We start from the raw sequence: 25,781 nt of genomic DNA, 5'->3' as shown, positions 1-25,781 counted from the left end.
TTAAAAATCCCACTTGCAAGTCAATTCAATGAGAAACATTTAATCAATACATAAACAATCAAGAAATGAATTTGTGTGTCTGGAATAGCCAAATAAGATATTACCAATGTCTCGGGAAAGAAAGGAGGCACAGTTGGATAGTGAGGTGCTTCGGTAGCATGGGCCTTTTGGCCCCGCTTCGGCTCCCACTGGCTGCTACATTGTGACTGACCAGTGTTAAGTGATATCTGGAAACTAGTTGACCAGTGACTAAGTGGGGAGTGAGTATAGCTCTCTACCATGGCATTATGTAGGGAAAGTGAAACTATGATGTTTTCGACAAAGAGGAATGGGAAGAAGAAGAAGCCATTCTCAAAAGTGAAAGGTACAAATCCTGAGGTATAGTTTGACATAGCTGGCTATTCTCAGATGCTGCACAACTACACATTGTAGCATATTTTGAGAAATGGAAATCTTCCATTTCCGAATCACTACAAAATGATGACAACTTGACTTCACCCATCTGAAACATGGAAATTGTGTTCCTTATTAGGTTCATAGATCTTTGGGATGCAAACTCAAAGCCATACCTTTCATACTTGTGGAAAAATGAAATTATCTCCTTCATTATAGTATGTAGGTGCACTAGGCAGAACTATGGGTACCAGCTTCTTGAATTTTTCCCTCTTCATAAATAGTATTGATCTGAAAAAATAATGACAAGATTAGGCATTTAATACATATTTCGAGGAGATAAAAATATGTTATAGATAAAGACATTTTGCTTTGAAATTTCACTGTAAACTGTATAGAACTGAATTTCACAATAGTGCTGCCCAAAAGATAATTGGCCTTGAATTAGGTCCGTATGGTATTGTGTAACATTGCAGATCTACTAATATATTTCTAAATAAAATAAATATTTCTGAGGTATTCTAATATCTAAGGGTAATAAGTAATGGTCACATTCAGGGGGAGCTCGCCCCAGAATGCGACCACTATGTGGTGGCTCAGCATGAGAGCTCGGTCATTTCTCAGAGTGTTCGTTAAGGCTGCTACTCGCCTGAGCACTCATGACTGAGTGGCGGGTGCTCAAACATTAGTGTTAGGTGACCAATGGTGTACTGCTAGATCATTTAAAAGCCCACTAGCCCCCACAAACCGTTCAAGGAAGCTGAGACTATGCTGTGTGGTGGTCCACCCCCTGGTGTGTCATATGTGCTCGAAGTCCAGCTGCCATTTTTGTTTCCATGGGTATATTCAGCGGTAGTGGGTATATCCAGGGGTAGTGCTGCTCACTGATCACTTGGTGAACTCATAACCCTATTACTATAGTAAGCTATCACCCGCCATTTTTCTGAGCTTACTACCGGGCATGTTCGTTAGCTCACAGGTGACCAATGTGAGTGTTACTGGAAGTGTTGAGCCAGGCAGCCGTATTAGTGATACGCTGCAACATGCTGTGGATAACTCTTACATGCAAAATGTACGCGAAATGTAAGTCCCGGAGGGTCTTCTGGGATGTATTTATTTTTGTATGATAATTCAATCTGATTTCACGTTTAAATTGAATTTAAAGCTCAGAATCTGCATCTTTCTCTAATGCTGCAAAATATATAAAAAGAATGGAAAATTAAGTTTCAGGTGAGAAAGGCTCTTCAAAGCTGCCTCTTGAATATTCTCAAGGGCCTAGAGAAATCTAGGAAAGGGTTGGAAGATAAAATGGTGCTGCACAAGATAGGAAGTCTGTAAAAAAGTGATCTCTGGGAGAGAAAGATGTAATTTAGGTTGGAGTCATGGGCATACCCAGAATCAAAACTAGGGGGGGGGGGGGGTGCAAACTAGCAGCAGTCGTTCATGTTGTGACTTTTTTGCACAGGAAAGGTTAATGAAACCAAAATTTTAAGGAATATATTACACCAATTTATTAGTTTTTATAAATACATATTTGCTTGAAAAAATAATTATTACTATTTTAGTTCCATGTCTTATACTAATATCATTTTTCTTCAAAAGGAAAATTCGCTAATAAATTTTTTAAACTAATTTTATTTTCGCTTCTAGTTGCTCTCCCCCCCCCCCCCCCCCCCCGTCTCCCTCTGGGTACGCCCATGGCTGGAGTGGTTGGCGGTCGTTACGAAAGGTGTGGGCGGGAATGTGAACTAAAAAAAAGTGGGTATTTTAGAGGATCGATACTTACCATTTAAGGCAGTGTGAATGAGATGGATTTTGTGCTGATACATAGGAATGCGCTTTCAACCTTATTGACCGGAGGGCCGAGAATCAGATTCTTGGGGATTTAAAAAAAATGATCTTACTCGCTGATAAAGTCTCAGTTAGATAAGAGCTGATTTAAGGGGTGGAACAGTAAGTACATCAACAACAATTTTATTCAATTTAACTTCTACGGATGTAGTACTTTTACTTAAAGTGGCCTCGATTTCAAGGATGCAAAATTAAGCCTGGCGCGCAATGTAAGCAGTCCGCTGAGCAAGTGAACATCGGCAGCTTCTTCGGATGCGCTTGAAGTCGACCGGCGGAAAAAGTTTGCGCAAGTAGCCATCTTACTATTTCCCCTATTACCCTTCGCAAACGTATGGTGTTGACACCAGTGTAAGAGGCGAATTTTGCTGCCGTGTGTGATCTTCAGAAGAAGAATGGTGAACCACTGTGTAGTATGGGGGTGCAATTTTAAGTACACATCAAGGAAAAAAGTTCCTGGGGCTGAAAATGTGTCTCTACACGCGTAAGTAATAGGTATAGAAGAACTACTGCAGATGTAAGATAGTAACATTCCCTGAATTTGAATTTTCTTGGACTCCAGTTACTCGTCAACATGACTGATATTTAAGTATAACGCCCCACTCATGTCCGTTAAAATGCCTTATGACTATTTAAACGGGAAAGTGGTTGAAGCATTCGTGTGTACCAGTGTGTACTCTGCGTATGGTTAATTTCATGCATTGTTCATCTGTCGCTGTATTGGGATTTGAAACAGCCGTTGGTGGCAGCACTGACAATGAGCTAGGTATCATGGTGGCGAAACGATGATAGCGTGCATTCCGTGCATTTATAATCAAAACAAATCTTTCTTTATCAGAACAAAGCGAGTGAGTTTGCGATTTCTTTTACTTTGTGTTGCAGTGGTAGTTAGGTGGTTTTCACTAATTAGGTTGAAGGAACATGTTGAAAATAACTTCATCTTCGGTCAAGGATACGCACATTTCAAGATCCAACAGAATTTGCAGCGTTCCGCAATGCTCCAATCGAGCCAACAGAGATTATGGGATATCGTTGCATTCTTTCCCGAAGCATGCTGCCCTTCGAAAACAGTGGGGAATTATATTCCGTTTCAGAAAGGATATACCACCAAACGCTTTTGCGTGCAGCGAACATTTTACCTCTGAAGCTTTTATGATTCAGCGTAAGCATGAATATTCCCATCCAAGCGGTATGAGCATAGTGGTATTCTTTGTAAACAATCAATGTTCGCGATTTTAATTTACACTCCCTCACGCAGAACCAAACGCGCTTCGCCGGAGATTAAAGGCAAATGCTTTGCCCTCAGAGAAGATTCCTCTACGGTCTTTGGATACACCAAAGAACTCCGCATCCAGAAAGAGACGGAACGAGAGGGAACTTAAGTATAGAACAGTAAGGAACGTTATAGTATATTCGCTATCGTAATTATTAATATTACTCTTTTGCTGTCGTCTTTCCTGGTTATTATTTTCCTCTGCAGAATACTTGACGAGTGTATTGGTTTTAAGAGAAATATAGCTTATTATTTATTAGGTTAAGAGTTTTAATTCCTACTTTTCCTCTGGATAATCCTGTCATGAATAGGCCATCGTGTAGATGTCCTCCAGGTGCATGATAGAGTCGAAAATAAGTGAAATTCTTGTGGAAATAGTGGTTTCCATTATAATTGTTATGTTTGCCTGATAAATTGATTCATTGGTTTCACCAAAGTTCGTATATTAAGTGGCCCTTCTAGCCACCTTGGGTTTCACCATGGGGTGTTAAATGGCTTAATTTGTTTTGGTGTGAACCATTATCGTTAGCAATCGTTGGCCCAGCGTAATGTATCTCTTGGTGTAGGAAATGAATCGCTTTGCAATTATGTCTTTTGTGTACCTGACTGGGAACTTGTAGTAGGCTTTTCTCACTGTTGAAAGATCATGCATGATAGATATCACACCATGAAGAATATTATCTGTTTCTGTGTGTCCTGTGCTGTCCTTCTGTTGTCTTTGTCTTCATTTAAATGTGGTATATGGATTATTTATGAAATACAAACATTTTTATAAAGCCTAACATTATAGATTCCCCAGTGAAATAACTCGAAGAGAATTGAGAGAAGAATGGGTGAAGGCCATCGCTAGGGTCAATTGGGTGCCTTCCAAGAGTTCAGCTGTGTGCTCGCAGCATTTTCGACCTGAGGATATGGACTACACCGGCCAGACGAGGCGGTTACGGGATGGTGCTGTTCCTTCTGTGTTCCCCACGTATCCGAAGCACTTGCAAAGTACCAAGGTAGTACACATCTCGTTCCGCCCCTATCTCTAATAAGGCAAAAAGCAACCTGTGTTGAGTAACCATAGTACTAGTTATGTCGACTCTGATGATGATTGCGAGTGATCAAATACTTTCAATGTTGAGAGTTCTGTGTACTCTGCAGAGGTGGAAGAAACTGTTGGACCTTGCATTACGGACAGTGACTTGTCTCCAAGGAAAATGGCTCGAAACAAAAGGATTAGAAAACTTGGCACACCGCTTGAGTCAACAAAAAAGGAAGTCGAAAGTTAGGAGGCAGAGCTTAATGTTGGATAGAAATAAAGAGGCTATTCAGGTAAGCCCTTGCCGATATATCTGTAAGCGGTTCCGTCTTGCCCAGTGAGCGGACTGCCACGTCACCGCTCACTGAGCGATCGCACGGTGATGGCGAGTGAACCCAGCGATGGTGAAAGCGAGTGCTTCGGTGGGGAATTTGAAATTGTGAATGCATATAATGGCATGTTTAAAGGCAATGCTCAATCCATTGTTAAACGAAATAATTAAGGTGATAAATTGACAGCTTTAGATATTGCTGGTGACTTGATTGTTCTTTAAGCTGATCGAAATAAAAATGAGCCGAGAAATGGTATTACATGTGCGAATAATCGGGTTCGTAGCGTCGGGAAAATTGTATGCATGCGTCAACTTGATGTATCTGAATTTATTGGCTACGTACATGATCTATTCGGGTCCACAAAAATCATTCATGCAAACAGACATTAACTGGTGCATATGTGTTGATGTATCGTGTAAACAGGCAATAATGGTGAGATGTGATTTGCTGAGAAAAAATTTTCAGTTTTCATTTGTCTCTTATAGGGATTCTTTCAGAACTTTTGTTTATGATTATTAATGTGACTACATTTGCTTGAATAATGCTATTAACTTGGACGGCTGTTTTTTCTTTTTTGTTTCTTTGTGTCAAGTTGTATGTGGAATTTGATCATGCTGTGTGTTAATACTAATATGATAAGCAATATTTAAACATAGTTATGTATTTATTTACCGATTATAGCTGACCCAGCAAAATTTGTACCACCTAATTATTATCAAAGAAATCGTTAAGTTACACAATTTATAAATCAAGAGCGGCTGTACTGATTTGAGATTTGAATAATTTTTGACGTATTATTATGTAATAAAAAAATCAAAAAGACTACAAAATGAGTATTACAATGGCTTGTTAGAAAGGCATTTCCTTTATTCAGTCTACATAGGATAGACCGAGGCAATTATATGCAGATTATTTTGGATTTTAAGTCTTGAGGAAAGCGCACTAAGCGATAATATCTGTATGTGGCCGATCGAGGAGAACGGACAAAAATGACACTTAGAAAAACACAGAAACACATAAAGAAGGACACTCGCAAAAAGTTTTGCTGGCATTTCAGCGGGTTGACCCGCTATCTTCGGTGCCGAAGGTGAACTGCTGCAGGCAGGGGAAATTCCTCCAGTAGCCCTCCTTGGTGAAGTAGGGGGGGTGGAAGAAGGGGAAGGGAGGATAGGGTTTGCTTTTGCTGTTAATGGGCAATGTTTAGCCTGGGCGTTTCAAACACCTTTTCAACCCAGATGTGGGCCATCTCCCTCTTTCTCACCTCGATGATAGTTGCCCTCTCTGGCAGAACTTCAATGAAAGTTAGGGAAAAACATTGGTCGAAGGAACTGTTGTGTGAGGCAGTGTGAATGGGGATGGGTTCATGAAAGGGGGGAGTTTTGCAGGAGTGCCTGTGGTTATTCATTCGGATGGATATGGGTGTGGTACATTCCCCTATGTAGTACGAGGGGCAAAAATTACAAAATAGCCTGTAGACAACGTTGAAGGAAGTACAAGACGGTGTGGAGGAGAATCTATTGATGACAGGTGAAGTGGTGGGGTGTAGCAGGGGGCAGCACTTGCAACGGGGGCGGTTGCATGGAGTCAGGGAGGAAAGTGGGGGGTGTGTGTGCCGTAGGAGGGGGCGAGTGGATTTTAAAATATTACCTAAGGTAGGTGCTCTTCTGTAGGTAATGGAGGGGCAGGATGGAAGAAGAGCAGCTGTGGTTTTGTTTTTGCTGATGATAGGGTACAGATCTTTTAATATTTTTAAAATTTTTTGAGTGCCCGGGAAGAATGTGGTGGTGAGATTAAGTTTGCTAGTTTGTTCTTTTTTGGTTCGTGGGGTGTACTGTTCGGAGGGAGATATATATATATATATATATACACACGTTTGAAATAAACTCACACGAGCATTATAAATAATGTAAAGGAACTTCTTCTTGCCCTGGGGTGGGCACACAAAAAAAACTTAGAAATTGACAGAAAAACGAAAAATAAAATAAAAGTGAGGAACTTACGGGGAAAGGTTGTTTTTACAAATTTTCGATGGGACGCAGCCCATCTTTCTCAAGTGAGAAGAGGAGGGAAAGGGCATAAGGAAGGGTGCAGGGCAGAGGGCTAAGATGGAGGGAGGAAAAACGGTGGACGGGGATTGGTTGTTCTTTCTAATGGGCGCGGTTGATTCCTGGACCAGAAAACGCACGGAAAGCCCATATGCATGCCTGTTCCAAGTCCTTCAGTTCTAGGGGGGTGGTAGACGGGGGGAGGGAGGCTAATATTCCCACTGGGAATAGCATAGAAAACTCGCTAAGGTAAGCGGGAAGTGTGGGGGCACTTCCCCCAGAAATATTTTAAGATAAATGGTTCAAAATAGTGGGTTTTGCGGCTGTGTGAATAGTTAAATGTGTTTTGTTTGCTAGTCATCTGTCCCCCTAATATTAATAACAAAATCTTTCATTAAAAAATTCTCTAAGCTCTTGGGGGGGTTTATCCCCCAAAACCTCCCCTCGCTGCGTCACTGCTTTGCTTCGCTATATTTATTTAGCTTCATCTTGCGCCTGATAACAAAACAAAAACTGTTGTTTCTCAGAAGGTGCTTGACGCAAGACATTAAACCCGAATGTGTAGGGCTCACCGTGGTGCGTTTACGCATGCAGTACGTTTACGCATTGCATTTTTTCCAAACAGAGATACTAAAACTGGCACGCCTTAAGTCATTTAATGCGAATGCTGCTTCATAGGGGCTTTTCTTGCACGATTTTGAGCATCAGTCAAGCGTCGGTCTGGGGTTGTGTCAACCTGCCACCTGAATGGGCCAAGTGTATGCAACTGACTTGGACCTAAAAACATTTTTTTACAGCTAATAACGCAAATAGCCAACAACTGAATGCATATAATTTTTATTTCATGAACTGCTTTATTAAACCACAATGCCCAAAATTTCTTAAGCTAAAACGTAAGAAAATTTGTTGAAAAAAATCCGCGTAAACGTGCTCCGATTCACCATATGTAGATTCAATAAAGAAAATGTCTTTCTGACAAGCAATTTTGGTACTCATTTACGTAGTTTCATTGAATTTGTATCCTTATTTTATTATAATAAATTAAACATGATTAAAAACGATACAGCCGCTCTTGATTTATAAATGGTGTAAGTAAACTGTAAGTTCATTGATTGTTAGGCGGTATGAAGTTCGCCGGGTCAGCTAGTATATATATATATGAGATATAATATATTTTATGTACCTTATAAAGCAGTTAATTCAGTCAAAATTTTATCCATTCAGATGTTGGCCTATTTGTGTTTTTAATTGTAAAAAAATGTTTTTAGGTCAAAAACTTACCCCAAAAATGCTAACGGATGCTTAACTGACGCTCAAAATCTCATGCAAGTAGTCCCAGGGGAGCAGTATAATTATGCCATGCCTTATGGCGTGCTAGTTATAGCTCGGTTCGGAAAAGTACATTGCGTAAACGTGCCGTGGTCCTCCGTACACATGTGCCTTTATTCTCTTGAGTCAAGTACCTTCTGTTATACAACAGTTTATCTTTTGTTATCAGGCACAAGTAAAAGTAAAGCGGATGGTTTACCAACACATGAGCATGCCACATATATTTGGCCATGAGAAAAACATGTTTTTTTTTAAGATTCAGAGTACAAACACTCACCTTGTGATTTGTTAATTGTCATTGCGAATGCAGCATGAATTGGAAATTGAATTCGTTTAAACTCAAAGGGCATATTGGTTATGATCATGGAAATCCTTGGAAGGGGAACTTCCTCATGATATTTGAATTTTCCTTTGAGTGTAGTCACGTGAGTCATGTTGATTATGAGTTTTTTAAATCACCAAACGCATTCAATTACATAGTCTTGGTTGGGTTAGGTTTCCTAGCATTATGACCACCGAGCAAACCATCATCTGTAAATTGTGGGGTGGTAAGCTAGGCACATCCAAGAGGTTTAAAAATTCAGATGGATAGTTGGTGACTTCATCTCCTTTATCTGTTACATAGTAAAAGATATCAGTGAATTCAGAATACCAAGAAATTGATTGTGAATAACTATGTGCAAGCATTCACATCTTCATTCTTAGCTGCCAAAATTACTCGCTCACTCAACCATTTGTGATTTTTGTGGTTATCAATCTGGTTAGGGAGCATGTTGTTGATGAGCTCATCTTTGGATGAAATGAAATTGCAAAAATTCCAAGGAAGTGGAATCAATCGTCTCTATTCTTTGACACGAGAACGGCCATTCCTGATAGTCAACAATGGCTTGGAGATTTGCTTACACATACTGTAGTGGAGGTTTGTTGACTATTCAACTCGAGCTATAAATACTACTCAGCGAGCAGAAAGTCTTGTTTACTTCACATTTATGTTGTATTTATGTAAATATTCCATTAACTGTTTACTTTAATATGTGTTGATAATGTTAACATTTCACAAAATACTCGCAAATTTCATGCTCTCATATTCTCATTGTAAAGTAAACAATTTACTTGGACAGAATTTTTATACAGGTGTATGAGAGACATTGTACGAAAGCAAGATGGAAACCATTGCATAAAATTATTTGAATGGTGTACTTCATAATCTTTTCCAACATCAACTTCAATAAGAAATCTTGTGATGGTGTTACCAATGGTTCTTGAATGAAATTTGCATTAAATATTGGTAATTCATAATGCAGTAATTTATGTAATCCTACATTCCTCAGGTTTGTGTTTTTTACATAATCATGATTATATGTGCTGGATGGGTCAATATTTAATCATTTTATTACACATTGATTTTTAAAATTTTTTCTCTTTATTTTTAGATGGTTTGCTGTTCTGCCGATGGCTGCTTTAACAGCGCACAAAATAAAAAACCTGGGGTGTCATTCTATAGGTGAGATAATAGTTGCATATTAACTATTTTTTTGGCATGTGTTATTTCTATGTAATACTTTTTGTGTCTCATAAAAGTGGTACAAATTGTGAATTGATGGTGATTTCAGATCATGAAATGATCCTATGCTTGTGTAATATTGATAGTACCAATGCCTTACGATCATAAGTTGTTTCTATTAATGCAAAAGTAATTCTTTACCTGGGTGATGCCATTTACTTTCTCGATTGCACCCTCAAAAGATAGGTGTAAGAGCGGGGCACTCCTCTATGGCTATCTATCCTCTTCACCATAATTTTTTTCTAAAGACTTCAATCTAAAAGACTACTTCCATTTTATGGCAACTACATACTTTGTAAAAAAAGTTTGTAAATAAGTGGCTTTTGCTGTAGTAGAATATCAGCTTCTCCAATTACATTAAAGGGCAGAATGAAAACATTTGATTTGTTTTACTTCCTATGGCTGGTTTTGCAAGAAAATACTGCTCGTTCTCCTTCCCCCAATTTCATATCACATGGTAAATATTATGTGAGATACTGTCAATGGCTAATGTGGTAGCCCCATGTGTAGAGGGCTTGGCTGCTGATTGTGGAGTCCCAGGTTCTTATCTGTGGTGAAAACCTTATAAATAACGAAATCCTTCCGGCACACGTTTGCCGAGGGAAAGGAACTGGAAGGGAAAAGATCTTCCCTACCATGAATGTGTGGCATTTATGTGTCTTTGTTACGTATACAAGTACGTATTTTGTTTGGGATTAGCTTTACCTTATGTATGCAAACCATGCTTAGGGTCAAAGTACTAAGTAGAGTTATGCTTGAAAATGTAGGTGTATTCAAGGTGGGATCATTTTTGCCCAATTGTTTTACATACTTGAATTTCGTACCGTCCTTCTGCAGAATTGTTTCATCAACCTTCATGTTGGGGAGAATGGTGATGATTTCAAGCAATATACAATGTGGATCCTCACACACAGAAATTTCAAGACTTATATATTTTGGAATTAAAGTATTTGGGCAAATTATGTATCTGCATACATTTATCTGTTTTCATTTTTAATATCTTTTGCTGTTCCTATGGTATTTTTTTTCAAAACTGATTCCCCTAAGTTATTAGCATTGCTGGAAATCCCATTCAATATAATCCTCATCTTGGAAAGGGTGTAGTGACTTATGATGAATTTGTGCTTTTTTTTGAAATGAAAACCATGTTTTATATGTTATTTTCATTTAAGGTTTCCTCAGGATTCTGAAAGGAGAGCAGCCTGGATGAAAGCTGTTAGGAGAAAGAATTGGACCCCAAGCACAAATAGTTTTCTTTGCTCTGAACATTTTTTGCCAGAAGATATGGACAGAACCTCACTCAGCAATGTGCGATTAAGGGATAATGCAGTGCCATCTGTTTTTCCTGGTCATGCACCACGCTTGATGAATGTAAGTTTGTAAGCATCAAATTAGTCTATAATATTACTAGTACCTATGGCGAAAGTTTCTTTTGTGACCCAGTAATAATTCTATTCTATATGTCTGGAAGGGGACATAGCTATTGCATACTTTTTCTCTTTATTTTGTCATTTCCAAAGTTTTTCATTTAATTTCTATATCTGAACTTCCTATTTTACCAGTCCCTGTGTTTATTGAATACAAATATCGCCGGCCTCGGTGGCGGTGGGGTAAAGTCCTCGCCTGCCAAACTGTAGGTCGTGGGTTCGAATCCCGCCTGGGTAGGTGATCCCTATCCAGGGCATGGATGTTAGTGTTGTACTTTGTTAATATTGGAAACCCTCGTTGTAAAAGGCCGTTATGTGCTGTTTACGGGGGATGTGATAAATAAATAAATAAATAAATAAATCTGACTTTATGGAATACAGTTTTGTTTTAATCATTTTAAACATATGACGTTTCCTAAGTTCTGCTTAAATAGTGAATAGATTGATCTAGTTGTTAATATTTGTGGAGGTTTATTTTCATAATCATGGAGAGTAGGTTTTTGTATATGTTAAATAGAATTGAGGTATCATTCTTCTGTTTTGGGATCCATCATTAAAATGCCATTCTAGTTAAGTAATAGAGACTGAAGTTAAGAAATCCCATTTTACTTGGGAATCTATGTTCAATTTTAACCTCATTTGAAAAACCTCAAAATGGCTGTCATTACTGCTTTTGACTGTATGACATCACACTGACATACTTTAGATGGCCATATAAATGCAGTGATGTATAAAAGAAATGTATTGGTCCATTTCAGAAGCAATGCACTCAAAGAAACGCGATAGCAAACATTTATTGAAACTATTTTGGAGTGAAAACTTTCATTCAATGTGGAAAGTATTACATATGTATTTTTATTATAAAACCTTGTGCCCTTTGACGTACTTAGTCTTACAGGAGGCCTGGGGAATTACTGAATAATGTAATAAATGTTCTAGAGAATGCCAACTTAGGTACTTAACCTCTTCCCTACGCAGGGCGTGATTTCACGGCCTGAATTTTCTGATGCTAAAGAAGGAAGGCCGGCTTTTCACGGCTTGAATTTTTCGAAGCAAAAGGCCAAAGGCCGTGTTTTCACGGTTTCGCGGTCAAGCGTGCCAAGTGGGTCCCAACCGCCATTAGGGTCCCTCGGCGCGAGAGGTCCGACCCTTTCCTATTGTCCGTGTGGGGATTACCTCGGCCAATTCCGGCTCTCAGTGTCCCACTCAAGGAAGGTGCTCATGGTCACTTATTTGTTTATAAGGTGGAATAACTAAAAACGTAAATGTTGCATTTTTTAAAAATCAATGCGAGTAATTACATTCTGTATGTCCTGCTGATTGGTTCCAAATTTTAAACGGAATTCTAGCGTTCATATTAACGGAGTTGATCATCACCTAGAACAATTTTTGGAGACGCTAAGGTTAGATGTTTAATTGTTATTTTTATAACTTACTAGCAAGTTTATAGGAGCGATATTGTAATGATTTACATCTAAAAATATACATTACTCGGTTAGCTACATTCTAAGTGTACATTTGCGGTGAAATTCGATAGAAAATCCGATTTAATTTCTATGAAAAAAAGCCCTTGTAATGCAATAAAATTTGATTCTCTCAGTTCTTTGTCGTGAGCCAAAATTACAGCGGCTATTTTTAATAACCTCTTACCAACCTTTGAATACAAAGGTATTATAAACGAATTTCGCTATAAATACTGATTAATGCATATCCTAAAAATTCGTAAATTTAATGTACACCCATGTCTCGTATAGCGCAATTTCGATTAGCGCAATTTCGATATAGCGCAAATTCGTCTCTCGGGGAAACATTGCAACGCAGTGTAGCCTAATCAAAAATCTTAAACGCTCTCGTGATAAAACGTGAACTTGCAAGTACACACGAAATTTCTATCAATTTACGCATATTAATATTATTTCTTGCCTCAAATCTTTTTTGTTTATATATTAATCGAAATTCATTGCTGCGCAATTGCCAAAAGTATTACTCGTCATTGGGTCTAGATAGCCGGCCTACCGAACTAATTTATCTCGTCTCCTTAACAGAATGGTAATAAATAATTTAGATCGTTAATTAAGCGTGGGGCTAGTGGAAATGAGTTTTTTTTTCAGCAATACGGTTTGAGACGTATTTTTGCCGTCGTAGGTTACCGGGCGATTGACTTCCAGGTAGAGGGTCTACGCTAAAGCCTTCAAGGTCATCGGTATTCACGGAGCGGTGACCGAGTTGCGCATGAATAGCATCAACACATAAAAGGTTCCGCTATAGAGTCTTAAACACAATGGCTTCGTTCCCTCCCCGCAGTCATAGCCCTTCTGCGTCTCAGGAATACAGTTCAGCAGAAGAAGGTGATTTAGATAGAGCCATACAGGGTAAAAACCAAGAGAATATGGCAAAAAATAGGAATGCGTGTAGAAAAATCAAGAATTTATCAAGAAAAACCATTAACCTAGAAGAGGACTTGAGAGAGGTCAATTGCATTGAAAATGGAGAGCGTCAAAGCGATATTGCGCGGAAGTTTAAACTCACGATGCCTTATTCTGAATAAAGACGAAGCTAAAATATCAGTGACCTCAGCCGCACCAACTTCAACCAAGCGGTCTACACATACGGAAAGTTCATGGTGAATCAGTACAAAAAGACGAGAGTGGTAATCGCTCCGAGACATTAAGTGAAAGCTCCGGTTGGTTCCAGAATTTAAACGGCAAGCAGGTATTTTCAGTGCGGCGATATCAGCTGGTGAATCTGCAAGTGTTGATAGCGCAGCCACAACAACATTTTCTGATGAACTCCAAGCTGTTATTGAAAGTGGCTCCTTTCCCCCTCAACTAGATCTAGTGTTGACGAGACGATATTCTTTTGGAAAAGAATGCATTCTCGTTCATTCATTTTCAGGGAAGGAAAACCTGGGTCAGGTTTCAAGGCATTTAAAGACTGTTTCACGTAGCTGCTAATGACTCGGAGGACTTCAAATTAAAATGATTTATCATTCATAAACTCCGCTAGCTATGAAATGGCATTTAAAGTTGCATTTTCCTGTCATTTCGATGAGCGACAAAAGGGCCTGGGTGACACAATAGTTGTTTTTAGACTAGTTTGAAAAATCATCAACTGCCGGCAACGCATTACGATCCCCTGAGATAGCAGATGTTAGCCCACCCGCACGACAGGAAGGAATTTCGAAAGCACGTAAGAATTTTTTTTAACGTGAATAAAAGTCTTCGAATGCGTGCATACTATCTTTAAAGATGTTTTTAACTATAAATATTTATAGAAATAATGTTTTCTAAGGCTTTTTATGGGAATATAGATGTTTTAGAGGAAATTCAATACCCAAGACCTATGCTACCAGGAACGCATCCCTATCTTCCCTATGTTAAAACGCTCTCGTATAACGCAAATTCGTATAGCGCAAAGACCCCAAGGAACGCATCCCTTGCGCTATACGAGACATGGGTGTACCAATAGGGAATGTTTTACGTAGACACATGTTGTGAGAAGCATTCCATACCATTGCAGGAATAAGAACTGCTCTACCCAGGTAATTACTCTCATATTGTAAGTACTCTCATTGGTGTAAGTATTCTCCTACTGAAATATGTACGTTGAAGATGATAGCCTCACTCTTCTCGGAAAAGCTCATTTGGCTATGATATAGTGCCGCTTTGCTGAAAACCCTAAAAGTAACCGTAGAACTTCGTTTAAAATTTCTACAGGCATTGCAAAATGAAAGGAATACATTAATGAACTGACATTTAATGCAACAGTAACAATTTAAAAAATTAAAATTGCACTGGCAACAATAAACTGACCGCAAAAGTACGCTGGGATGGGCTGCCTTCGGGGAAAAGGGTCGAGGATTATATTTGCTCAGTTGCTGCGGAAAGGGTCCGGGACCCCGCTAGGAAAGGTCATTAAGGGGAAGAAGCGACTACCTGGTCAGTCCCAAGCCGAAAAAAATCTCCGTACGGGGCGAAAAAGAAAATCTCAAACCCTTCGTAGAGCCAAAAGCAACTTCCCGTGAAGGAGCTCGGTGCGAAAAGGTTAAGACTGATTTGAGTGCACTTATTGAGTTACCATTATTATTATTAAATTTAAGCACACTCCTAAGAGTGCATTTTTTACCCTCTTGAATTTACAATAATCACAATTTCCTAAAGGTGTGCTGAGGCACACAGAAATCTTTGATTTTGCTTGATGTGAATTTTTTTCCTTGTTCAAAGTATTAATTAAATGATACTTTTATTAATAATTATAGTTATAATTACTCTATTTTTAAATTTCTGTTGTGTATTTTATTCTATTAATTTGATCCACATTTCCATTTTTGTTAATTTATCAATTTTTTTCTTTCTTACTATGTAAAATAATCCTCACGATATAATGACTTGTCTTTTGTTCATTACACAAGATCAGTTATGAATTAATGTCATGTGTTATAATGCTACAGAGAATCTTAACCATATTTTAAAACTCTTAGAGCTTCCTGTCTTACATATATATGTATATGTTTTCATTATATATATGTATTCTGTATCACATTTTATTTTGAAAAGTGTTCTCATAATTAAACAAAGTTCAATTTTTAATAAGTTTTCCTGTTTGTCAATAGGGTAGTTTCCTTCATCAAGGAAGATGAAAGGCATTGATTGCGATTCGTGACCCACCATTAGTGTATTCATTATATAAAAGTTATTTGGTTTTACAAATCCCAGTTTAGACGAATGGCTATGGTCAATTTTAACAGCATTTGAAAAAATTACCAATGCGATGCCACTCCACGTGACATCACAGGGACCTAGTTTCTATATGAGTGGATAGGAGTTTAACATCATCTGAGATTACCAATGCATGCGTGAGAGACTGCCTATGGTCGGAAAGTTTCCTTCGTTTGATAAGGTATTTACAATCCTTATTTAAGTCAAGCACCACCCACTAGCAGGGTAATCTGCTACCTGCTAGCAGCCTGCATCCCAGCAAAGCACATAACCCTCGCCCCAAGGTCACCTCACACAGCGACAGCGGGAACCAGAATGACTTCACGTTGGTTTTTCCCAGCATTCATACTTAGCCGTCATGTTTTCGTGCGCTTGAAAATGTTCACTTTTCATTTTATTGCGAAAAATAGATATCGTCATTTAAAAATCTAAAAGCGTGAAATGCGTACTCCAGGAGTAATAATCTTTCAATTTAGGCGATAAAAAAATAATAGGAAACCGCCCTATTGCCTTCTTTTTAATTTCTTTAGTCAATCTCAATATTACTTTCCCGAAAGTATCCTCATTTTGTACATTATGTATGTAGTAAGATGTGTTGGTTCCTAAATTTTTTTGGTTCTCGGACCGGTTCGCTTCTCCCCCATCAGTTCTTGGTTCTCAATACTTGATTCTAAGGATGAACTCTCATTATCTGATTTAATGGCAAATTTAAATGAAGAACCACAAGAAGTGAATGAAAGTAATTTCACTAAATATGTGTATAAGCAGGAAAGCTGTTAAAAAACTTAAGATCGTCTCCATAATTTTATTTGCTGAGTGAAAAAGTTTAAATAGCACGTTGTTAAAGAATGCATGATCAACCAATAAGTCACATTACATCAGGCAGCCACAGGTTCTTTCTACAGGTTTTTTTTTTTTTTAAATTCAACATTTTTACCCATCTGGGTCTAATCTATTATTTTTTGGCAGAAATATTGCCTGCAGTACTGAACAGGCATTCACTGAAATCAGCAGTGGTCGATATTTATTTTGAAGGTCCGCGCAAAATATGCTTTAAGCACAGTTTAAAAAGAATCTCAGACAAAGTGTGTTCAACTAATGCCTAAATTTTTATCTTTTTGCCTTTATTAAACTATTATTTTAAGGTAGTTTCTACCTTGTTCAATGTATCATGTCTGAATATGATAAATTGGCTATTCCTTTATTGCATTTAGTTATGCTCATATATATATTTCCCCCACCTTAACGACCCTTGTTTGAGATTAATAAGTCATTATATATATTGTGATAGATCACGGGTCTATTACAATAATATCGTGGAAGTTCTGCGGCGCGCGTTCGCGATAAAGATATCTAAATACTGGGGATGGATTGACCTCAGTGCAGAGCACAGCACAAGATAGAAACGACCTCTTACAAAATGATCGGGTTTACACATTTATTTTCAAAATTGACCGTACAAAAAAAACAAAAATCAGAGAAATACCCTTTCCTAATTCTAATGAGGGATGAATGATTTGACTTTATGATGATACATAAATGTAAAAAAAAATGAATCAAAAGAGAACACTACCCCACCAAAATTACCTAATTCTAATACAAAAAAAAAAATCAATAGGATGAATGGATGAATGATGAATTTACAAATGCCAAAGAATGTACAGGCTCCTCGTCCAGTTTTGCGAAATGTCCAGCACTATCGCTTTGAATATGCAAACCTCGTGGACGGGAGATTAGTGATACAACTTTTCTAATTGAATGTTGAAAAAAACTTGGCAAAGGGTTGCGTGATATCGTTCCACAAATCACTAACTTCGAGTGAACAGCACTCGGGGTCTCTTCTTGAGGAATTATGTTGGATCGAGCAGGGAGAGTGGATAATGCACTATCCGGGGAGATGGGTTTGAGTATTTTACCGCGTCAATGGTGTGGTTCTCTGTCGAATCACCGTCTCGGCCGGTTGAGCCCAACAGGCTTCTCTCCGCCTGCGGCTTCGATGAACAGCGGGCGATTTCCCACGGTGAGTCGTGTACTCCGACTGACTCCTTATCTCCCGTTGACTCTCGCTCCTTGTGCGCTGGCCTTATCTCGGCTCGGAAGGTCTCTCTGCTTCCGCGCACTTCCAAACACAAAATGTCCTTCCGTCTCCTCGTGAACACCCGTTATATAGCGGCGTTCACGTGACATACCAAAAAAATGACACTCGAAAAACCCTTGTACTTGATGGGGACGCCGCTCTAACAGTGCTGTGCCCGCTAAATTTAAATGAGCGATGGCTCAAGCCTGGAACCGACCGCGATGAAAACATTGAAAAACGACGGTGCGAGTCGTACCGTCACATCATATATTAATGTTTTTCATGAAACTCTCATTAAGTAATGTGCTTCTCTTTTGCAGTCACAAGATATACAGTTACAAATCGCAAATAATAATGTCCCCATTCCTGGTGGCTCCAGATCTACTTCTGATGCTCTACCTGCAGCAGCTAAGTCATCAGTGAAATTTGGGGATAAGAGGGGGACAACTACTCCCCTAAATTTCCCTGATAAGGACGGTGATGATTCAATGGGATGCCTGGACATAAGTGATGCTTTTTTTCCATCTGCTTGCATGTCAAATTTTTCTGAAAGACTTTTGATGGAACCATCTGTGTTTGAAATGTTATTAGTAGATGAAAATATCCTCTCTTTACCAGTGACATGGGGTAGGAACATACCTATATTTGGACCTAGAGTTATTATGTATACCCAGTTGATTACCATAGAGGAAGAGAACCATATCAGGCCAGTTTTTTACAAGGAATTGTGTGTACTAGAAAGTGGACGTGTGACTTGTTCTGTGATCGGGTGCCGGTTGAAGAAAGAACTTTTTTGGGTGCCTGAAGGACCTCTGGAGTCTTGTAAGCAACTTGAAAATATTCTCATGCGGTTGGATGCACTTGAACTATGTGAGGGTATTTCTGAGATGGAAGCTGTAAAAAGTGATCGACAGATGTGTTTTCTTGACTGTCTTGGAAAGTGGAGACACAAAAAATGTTTATTAGTTCCAAATGCTAATGGCATTTGTGCTGTATGTTATCCAGTAATTAGTTCCTGGAAGAGTAAACAGCTTAGGTAGTGAAATACACATTTGTTTGCTTACTCAAATTTTGATTATTTTTTATCGTAATGGCAAAGTATCTTTTGAGTGGAAGTCAGTGCCTGGAAGCTGGAGAAAATGAAATGATGAACTGGAGAAAAATGGGTGCTGTCGATGTATGTACTTGTCAAATTAAACATGATTTCTGTATTTTATAATAGCTCAGTTTAATGCATGAATCAGCATATCTTTAGCCTTTGAAAGCTATTTTGATGATATTCCTCCCTTGCATTTTCACTGTTTTCATTAACCCCTCAAGCGTGACTTTAAATGCCCGTGGTCCTTCTCTCAGTGTGTACGATACAGTGTTTGCGTCCTTTGATTGCCATTCCACAAGCGTGCGCGACACACCATAAGCGTCCGAATGTTTCATTAGGTATTCCTATCTCTTAAGCTTTCATATAAGTACTTCTGGTCAGTATATATGTGAGACACATCTGCCTGCTTTCGTTCTGTGCCCCTGTGTGGTCTGTGTTTGCGTTCTCATATTTTTTAGAATATTTTTTTCTGGCTGATGTCAGGAAAGAAATGCTTCCTCTTGGGTCAGCATCTGGTGGATGCTAATGAAAGATATCCTTCCACTCAAGCTCTGGTGAATGTGCTTTCGCGTCCAGGCATTGTCAATCAACGCTTCTCAGAACCTCGAAGACCAGCTAGCATTCCCACATCTTGGTATCTTATTTACAACGTTTGAGGCTTGGGGTTGGGGTGTTTTCACCCTTATGTGTGCTTTGAATGTTTTTTTCTTTGCTACATGTGATTTTTTTATTTTTTTCTGCCTTGAGTCCACTCCACTTTGGCTCTGGGACAAAATTGGGCTGTGAAATCACAAAGGACACAGCTCTATTTTCAACAAAAGTTGCTCTCAGTAGTGTGAGAAACTATGTATTAGATTTTGGTACATGTGTTTGGTATATGTTTTATATTATTTGTATGTTTTTTGGTACATGTGGAAAATTTTTACAGTAGTCCCGATCTTTTCCAGAGGTTAGTTCAGAGGACAACAGGTGGTGTTGGAACTATGAAAATCACACATAAAGGTATGCCAGTAAACCTAAAAAAGAAACTAAAGAAAGGAGAAGTTGTTAGTGCAAAGTGTGGGAAATTGGTTGCTTTGAAGTGGAAGGATAAACACGATGTTGCATTGCTGACTACAATACATTCCGACCAAATGCAACCCGTAAGTTGAAAGGGTGGATGAGAATGTGTAAATAAACCTATGCGTGTAATAGAATATAATACATAAATATATGTGTGGTGTAGATTTAAAAGATTATTTTAGAATCGTTCTTGCTGGAAAGGTAAATGACAAAAGTGTGGTTTGTTATTTAATATAGCTATGCTATATGCGTACATTCTATACCGTAAAGCTGGTAATAACAAAGATCATCTAGCATTCAGAATGAGCTTAGTGAACAAAATAATAGCCAAGTATCACAGACAGAATTTAGAACAGTGCAAAGGATGGCCCTTGGATACCGGTACGGAATGTACTCAATTGACCGGGCAGTATTTTGTTCAACAGAACCCGCAAACTGAGACAAATAAGGTTGGAAGAAGAAAGTGTGTTGTGTGCACAAAAAATGAAAAGAGACAAGATATAGATGCAAAAACTGCCCAGAACACCCTCACACTGCTAAGAACCCTGTTTCGAGGAGTATCACACACACGTCAACTATTAACCACCGGATAAGGGGAGCAGAAAAAGGAAACTCACGCTTGAGGGGTTAAAGTTTGACTTTTTAAAGCTTATGAAAGAAGAAGATTGATGTAAGATGCTCGAAGGAGTTGAATGCATGGTGTTTTTCCTTTATTTTTGTGTAGCCTTTTAGTGATGTTGTGGTGTCTCCTTTGATTTTAAAGGATGAAACTGGATGGCATTGTTTCAAGTGACCCAGTTTGTTTCAATTATGTAATTAACTGGAGATAATGTAAATATTTTTTAAATATTTCATTAAATTATTTATGAAGTTTTCTATAACATCCATACTGAATTTCAATTTGAATTCTCCTGTTGCTCTGTAATGAATATTTGTCTTAGGTGGTGGCTAAGATCTACTTCATTCGTTGGTATAACTCATGACAGCTGTCAGAAAGTGTTCAACTCCCAAAAGAAAAGATATGGCAATGAGCATACTAACTGAACCACTTCAAATTGTACCCCCTCTCCACATGACCTGGACTCTTAACATGCCCTGATAAGTATCCTGATGAATTGACCCTGGTTTGTCAAGGCTAGTTAAAACCTGTGTATGGTGATGAACTCTTCTTGGGAAATCAGCCAGGTCATGATGGACATTGCTGGCAACGTTTTGGTGGCCTTCTCTGCCATTGTCATCAGGGTGAATGATGGACCTGGTTGGTGCCTGGTTTATATACACAGTTTGGGTGGTCAAGTCTTCTCTGATAGGTCTGTTTTTGGTGTTCTTCTTCCTCTTAGCTTACTCATTCGTTTGATGATGGGATTCCATGTTTTGCTCAGGTTGAAACTAGCGTCTCTATTCATTGTATTCTTTGCGAGTCTTATTTCAATAATAAGCCAATCCCAATATCCATTTACCTTGCAGAGTATTTTGGTTTCATTGAACATAATCATATTTTATGCAGTGGTCGGCTACAGCATATTTCTCTGGGTATTCAAGTCTAATGCAGTGTTTGTGCTCCGATATCATGGTTTCAATTGTTCTTCCCGTTTTACCAATGTAGCTATCTCTGCATTCACAAGGTATGTGATGGATGCCAGAGGTCTTTGAGTCCAATTTTGTCTTTAATCTTCACAAGTACAGTTCATCAGCAAGATTCACTGGCAAAGCACCAAATCCTTCACCCTTGTATGTATTAGTGGCATGTATATTCCTTCCCTCATCCCCTTTCACCATACCCTATGTGCTAAACTCCTCATCAAACTCAACACCCTGCACCTTTCCCCTGGAGAGAGAGAGAGAAGAGTGAGGGTCAAGGCTAATCAGAAGTACACAGCCCGTCACCAATGGTTCCAGCCTACCCCTGGCAGTCTACCCTCCATACCATCTGCATTTGAGAGAACAGCCCCCAACATGCCTGAGTGACCCCTACTCAGCCCCAAACCCCTCACCACCGCCTGCAGTCAACGCTGTCAATAGCTCCTTTTAACTATTTTAGAGGGAATGGAAGAACAAGTGACCAACAAAATGTTGTTTCTTCGGAGTTTAATGGAAGAATTTATCGATTTTTAGGAACAAATCCCGGGTTAGAATGGATCGAACCACAACAAATTCTGAAAGAACTGCATGAAATGGTGACAAATGATGACACCTTAAGGCAAGTGGGACATGCTTTTGCTGGTGTAAAAATTGAGCTGATGGGTTTGAAAGTAGCGGCATGGTAGGTAAAATCAGTAGTATTGGAATAACTTAATGGAATTTGTGTACCCTGTGGCACAAATGTTTGAGCGGAAAAATGAAGTTATGAAAGAAATGGGCAATGATCTCTTGCATGTGAGCACCCCAGTCTGACAACAGACACATAATGGCAAAGCTTCCAGCACCTGATGGAATAGACCATTGAAATCAGGCTGATGAAAATAAAACTGATAACTTCAGGCTTTACTTTGTGAAACATCTCCATGTTGGAAGTAAAAAAAAAACTTTTTAAGGTTCACTATTATTTTAATACGGGCACGACCCGGATTTCGTAACGTGGTTTGAAGATGTAACCACCTGAAGATGTAACTACGTTACGAAACCTGGGTCGTGCCCATATAAAAATAATTGTGAACCTTACAAATTTTTATTTTTTTTTACTTCCAATGATGAAAATAATGTTAACCCCTTGGTTGGGGGCAGAAATTTCCTTATCTTTCACCTGGTGGGGAGCAAATCCACCGATTTTTGGAGATGCCGTTTTCGAAAAAAAATTTATAGTAAAGCTATTGTACAAAAATGGCAATATACTTAAAATATATTGGTATAGAACCTCTGACAAAGCAAAAAACATGCAATGATGCATAAAGAATGAATATTCACGCCTTCTCCGCATAACATTGTGACGCGACATCACGTGCGACTATAGTCACACTCCCCACATGGGGAGCGGAGTCCGCTTGCGACTATAGTCGCTCTCCCCAGTTAAGGGGTTAATAAAGAAATGGGATTGATTTAACTTATAAGAGTGTGGACTCCAATCTCTAACAAAATTAGGAGTATGAAGGACAAATGATGGGAAAAAATTGCAGTCAAAACAGCCCACCTATGCTGGCTCAGCCCATTAGCTGTGGCTGAATTTGATTGCCTCTTAATACAGGAAAAGCAAAGGAAGTCGTTGACAGCCGGACCTTGATGAAGGTCGTATTAGGATTAGTCGTCTATAACCCAGTTCATCTTTTTTTCCTCTTACCACGGAGTACCATGGCTTAGTGAAACAAGGCTAACCTAAAGATTTACCTAATTTTTACAGTTAAAATGTGTGTCTGCAAACCTTCCAATATTCATTCTCAGCACGTTTTTCTGGTCAGTTTTAACTATTCAGTCAATAAAAATATGTTTTTGTTTCTTATGTAATCACTCGCTCACCGATTCAACCTGAGGGTTTGTTTTAATAGGTGAGGATAGAGCTCACCCTACCTCAGGCATATGAATAACACACGTTTAGGGTTGGGGGGCAGTTCTTTTCCCTGACATACCTCGTACTTCTAGAATTTTTTTAGAGGTGCTGAAAAGCTTCACCCAGACTGGTGGTAACCTGAAACCCTATCGGCCAGCATTCAAGGGCTCTACCCCCTTGGGTACCACATTTTCTTGTCAAAATACTAGAGGTGTACGAATAGTATCCGCGAATACTCGAGTACTAGAAAGTATTCGATATTCTCGAATAATTATGCTAAAGGTACCGTCTCGAATACCTCGAATACTTTGAATATCGCGCCATACACTGTCGTACGCACGTCTCACAGTGGGCTGAAATAAAAAAAAGCTGGCCAAAATTTGCTGTAGCCTTGAGTATTGCTAATTGAATGAAACCTTTTGCGAATTGGGTATTGTATGGACACAATGAATCTTATTTAGGATGATTTAGTCCAGAACAGTGTTTATGAGGGCAATGAAATTTTTAAAATAGGGGAAAGTTTTGCGGGAACCATAGTTACCAGGGGCAATTCGAAATTTTGATATGGGAATATAAAGGGAAATTCAGAATTTCTTCCATTTTTAACTATGTTTAAGCTACCTAGTAGCTTCTCATAAGGTATGTGATGATTGAAAATTGCTATTGAGTCTTTTAAACCTGACATTTTGGTCATTGAAGAGTAATAATAAAAATGAATACCATTGACAAATATTTTTACTGAAAATTTCTCAAAACAAAGGTGTGCCTCATTAAATTCTATTCTGAGTCAGAGGATAAAGGCTCCTCATATTCTAAAATATTTTCGCTACTCACCAGAAGATTTTTCACCTCTGGTATTTTTTTACTTTACGAAGAACCCCCGCAGAACAAGAAGTGGAAGGATCTGACGTAATCAGAAGCCTATGGAAAAGGTCATAGTTTGCGGAAATTCTAGAAATTTTCCTGTTGTGTTTTCGAGAATTACATGGAAGTTGTTACACTTGATTCCTCCAGTGAAGTAGAACTTTTCAGTTTTATTTTTTTCTACGTTTAGACCTATCACTTGCACTGTCGAAATGCAGTGACGGTCTTCCATGAGGAGTGCTATTAGTTAACCATTTATAGGTCATTGGGATAATAATTTCCCACCCCCATCTACAGTATATGAATTCTTTGCTACCTCATGTAAACCCTGATTGCTATCCTTTGTTTGTCTCTCTGTCTTTGTGAAATTAATTTGAATGTATTTTTAAAAGTTATTAGTTAGACAGGAGCATTTTTCATGCATTGAAAATTCCTTATTTTCATCTTTTTTCCTCAAAATCCTATTTCTGAGTTTTTTTGCGCGACAAAATTGGTATTTATATTTTCCACTCTTTTAGTAATTGTCACTTATGAAATGAATCCTATTCAATTACGTTTTCTTTTATTCACTTTATATTTTTATTTATAATAATTATTAATTTATTTTATAAATAATTTTTTTACGAATATTTACAAGTTGTAGTTATTGTCATCGTACCACAACTCAAGCTATTTCATCCTTTACAATGATTCTAATATAATGTGCAATAACTCAAATAACAATTGTTGCAACTATTACGTAACTATTGCGATTAGCGCAGCTCTTGGATAATCTCTCCTCCCCGGACTCCGACAAGTTGTGACGTCATTTATTTTCACGCGATAGACTAGACCAGCGGGCAAGACGCCTGCTTGTTCGTCTTAGTTAAACCGCTTACTCGTTATCAGCTGTTGACAAATATAGAGCTGGAGAGGAAATCTTCACGATATACACGGGGGTAAAATGAAACTCAAATTATTTACATTGTATCGCTTGCACTCAACAGTGGTGGACTTGAAGAATATTCGGGCTCTGCTAATTATCATTCAAACACTAAATACGTCTAGTTTGTGTTCTTCTGAGATCGTAGCTACGAAAAGGACATTTCTCAGTAAGCTCATTTCGCAGCAGTGTTTCTCAGAAACTGACAAAGAGCATAACGTCTGCTGCACAACTGGAATAGAGATATTAGAAAATAGGGGATTATTTTCAAAGAGGTACGTTTATGTTTTTTACATGCGGATAACCATGTCTTTTCATAATTA

General features: G+C 38.5%; 1 protein-coding gene and 1 long non-coding RNA gene across 4 annotated transcripts; one reads left to right on the top strand and one right to left on the bottom strand.

The window, feature by feature from the left end:
* Positions 1–7: 7 nt before the first annotated feature.
* On the bottom strand, positions 8–4,716 carry LOC124154084. The gene is made up of 3 exons (XR_006863822.1): positions 4,629–4,716; positions 579–684; positions 8–502 (listed from the first exon to the last, which is right to left on the bottom strand). It is a non-coding gene; the product is annotated as an uncharacterized LOC124154084 (long non-coding RNA).
* On the top strand, positions 2,544–21,076 carry LOC124154082. 3 transcript variants are annotated; one of them, XM_046527591.1, is made up of 6 exons: positions 2,979–3,403; positions 3,500–3,633; positions 4,305–4,515; positions 9,678–9,748; positions 10,981–11,179; positions 18,351–21,076. In XM_046527591.1, exons 2-6 carry the CDS (start codon positions 3,533–3,535, stop codon positions 19,068–19,070), a joined length of 1,302 nt encoding a protein of 433 aa, XP_046383547.1. In that variant the 5' UTR covers positions 2,979–3,403; positions 3,500–3,532; the 3' UTR covers positions 19,071–21,076. The 3 variants fall into 3 exon arrangements, with proteins under 3 accessions (XP_046383548.1, XP_046383547.1, XP_046383549.1); XM_046527592.1 differs by lacking the exons at positions 2,979–3,403; positions 3,500–3,633 and adding an exon at positions 2,544–2,725; XM_046527593.1 differs by lacking the exons at positions 2,979–3,403; positions 3,500–3,633; positions 4,305–4,515 and adding an exon at positions 4,528–4,831.
* Positions 21,077–25,781: the final 4,705 nt, after the last annotated feature.

This window comes from Ischnura elegans, chromosome 2, assembly GCF_921293095.1.
Source record: "Ischnura elegans chromosome 2, ioIscEleg1.1, whole genome shotgun sequence".
Lineage (NCBI taxonomy): Eukaryota > Metazoa > Arthropoda > Insecta > Odonata > Coenagrionidae > Ischnura > Ischnura elegans.
Note: the sequence above shows the minus strand (reverse complement) of the source record. Positions and strands in the feature narration are given on the sequence as shown.

Coding starts and splice junctions, on each gene's coding strand:
- LOC124154082 (XM_046527591.1), top strand. CDS start 3,533: ATGCTTTGCCCTCAGAGAAGATTCCTCTACGGTCTTTGGATACACCAA. Junction 3,634..4,304: donor GGGAACTTAAGTATAGAACA/GTAAGGAACGTT, acceptor CTAACATTATAG/ATTCCCCAGTGAAATAACTC. Junction 4,516..9,677: donor AGCACTTGCAAAGTACCAAG/GTAGTACACATC, acceptor CTTTATTTTTAG/ATGGTTTGCTGTTCTGCCGA.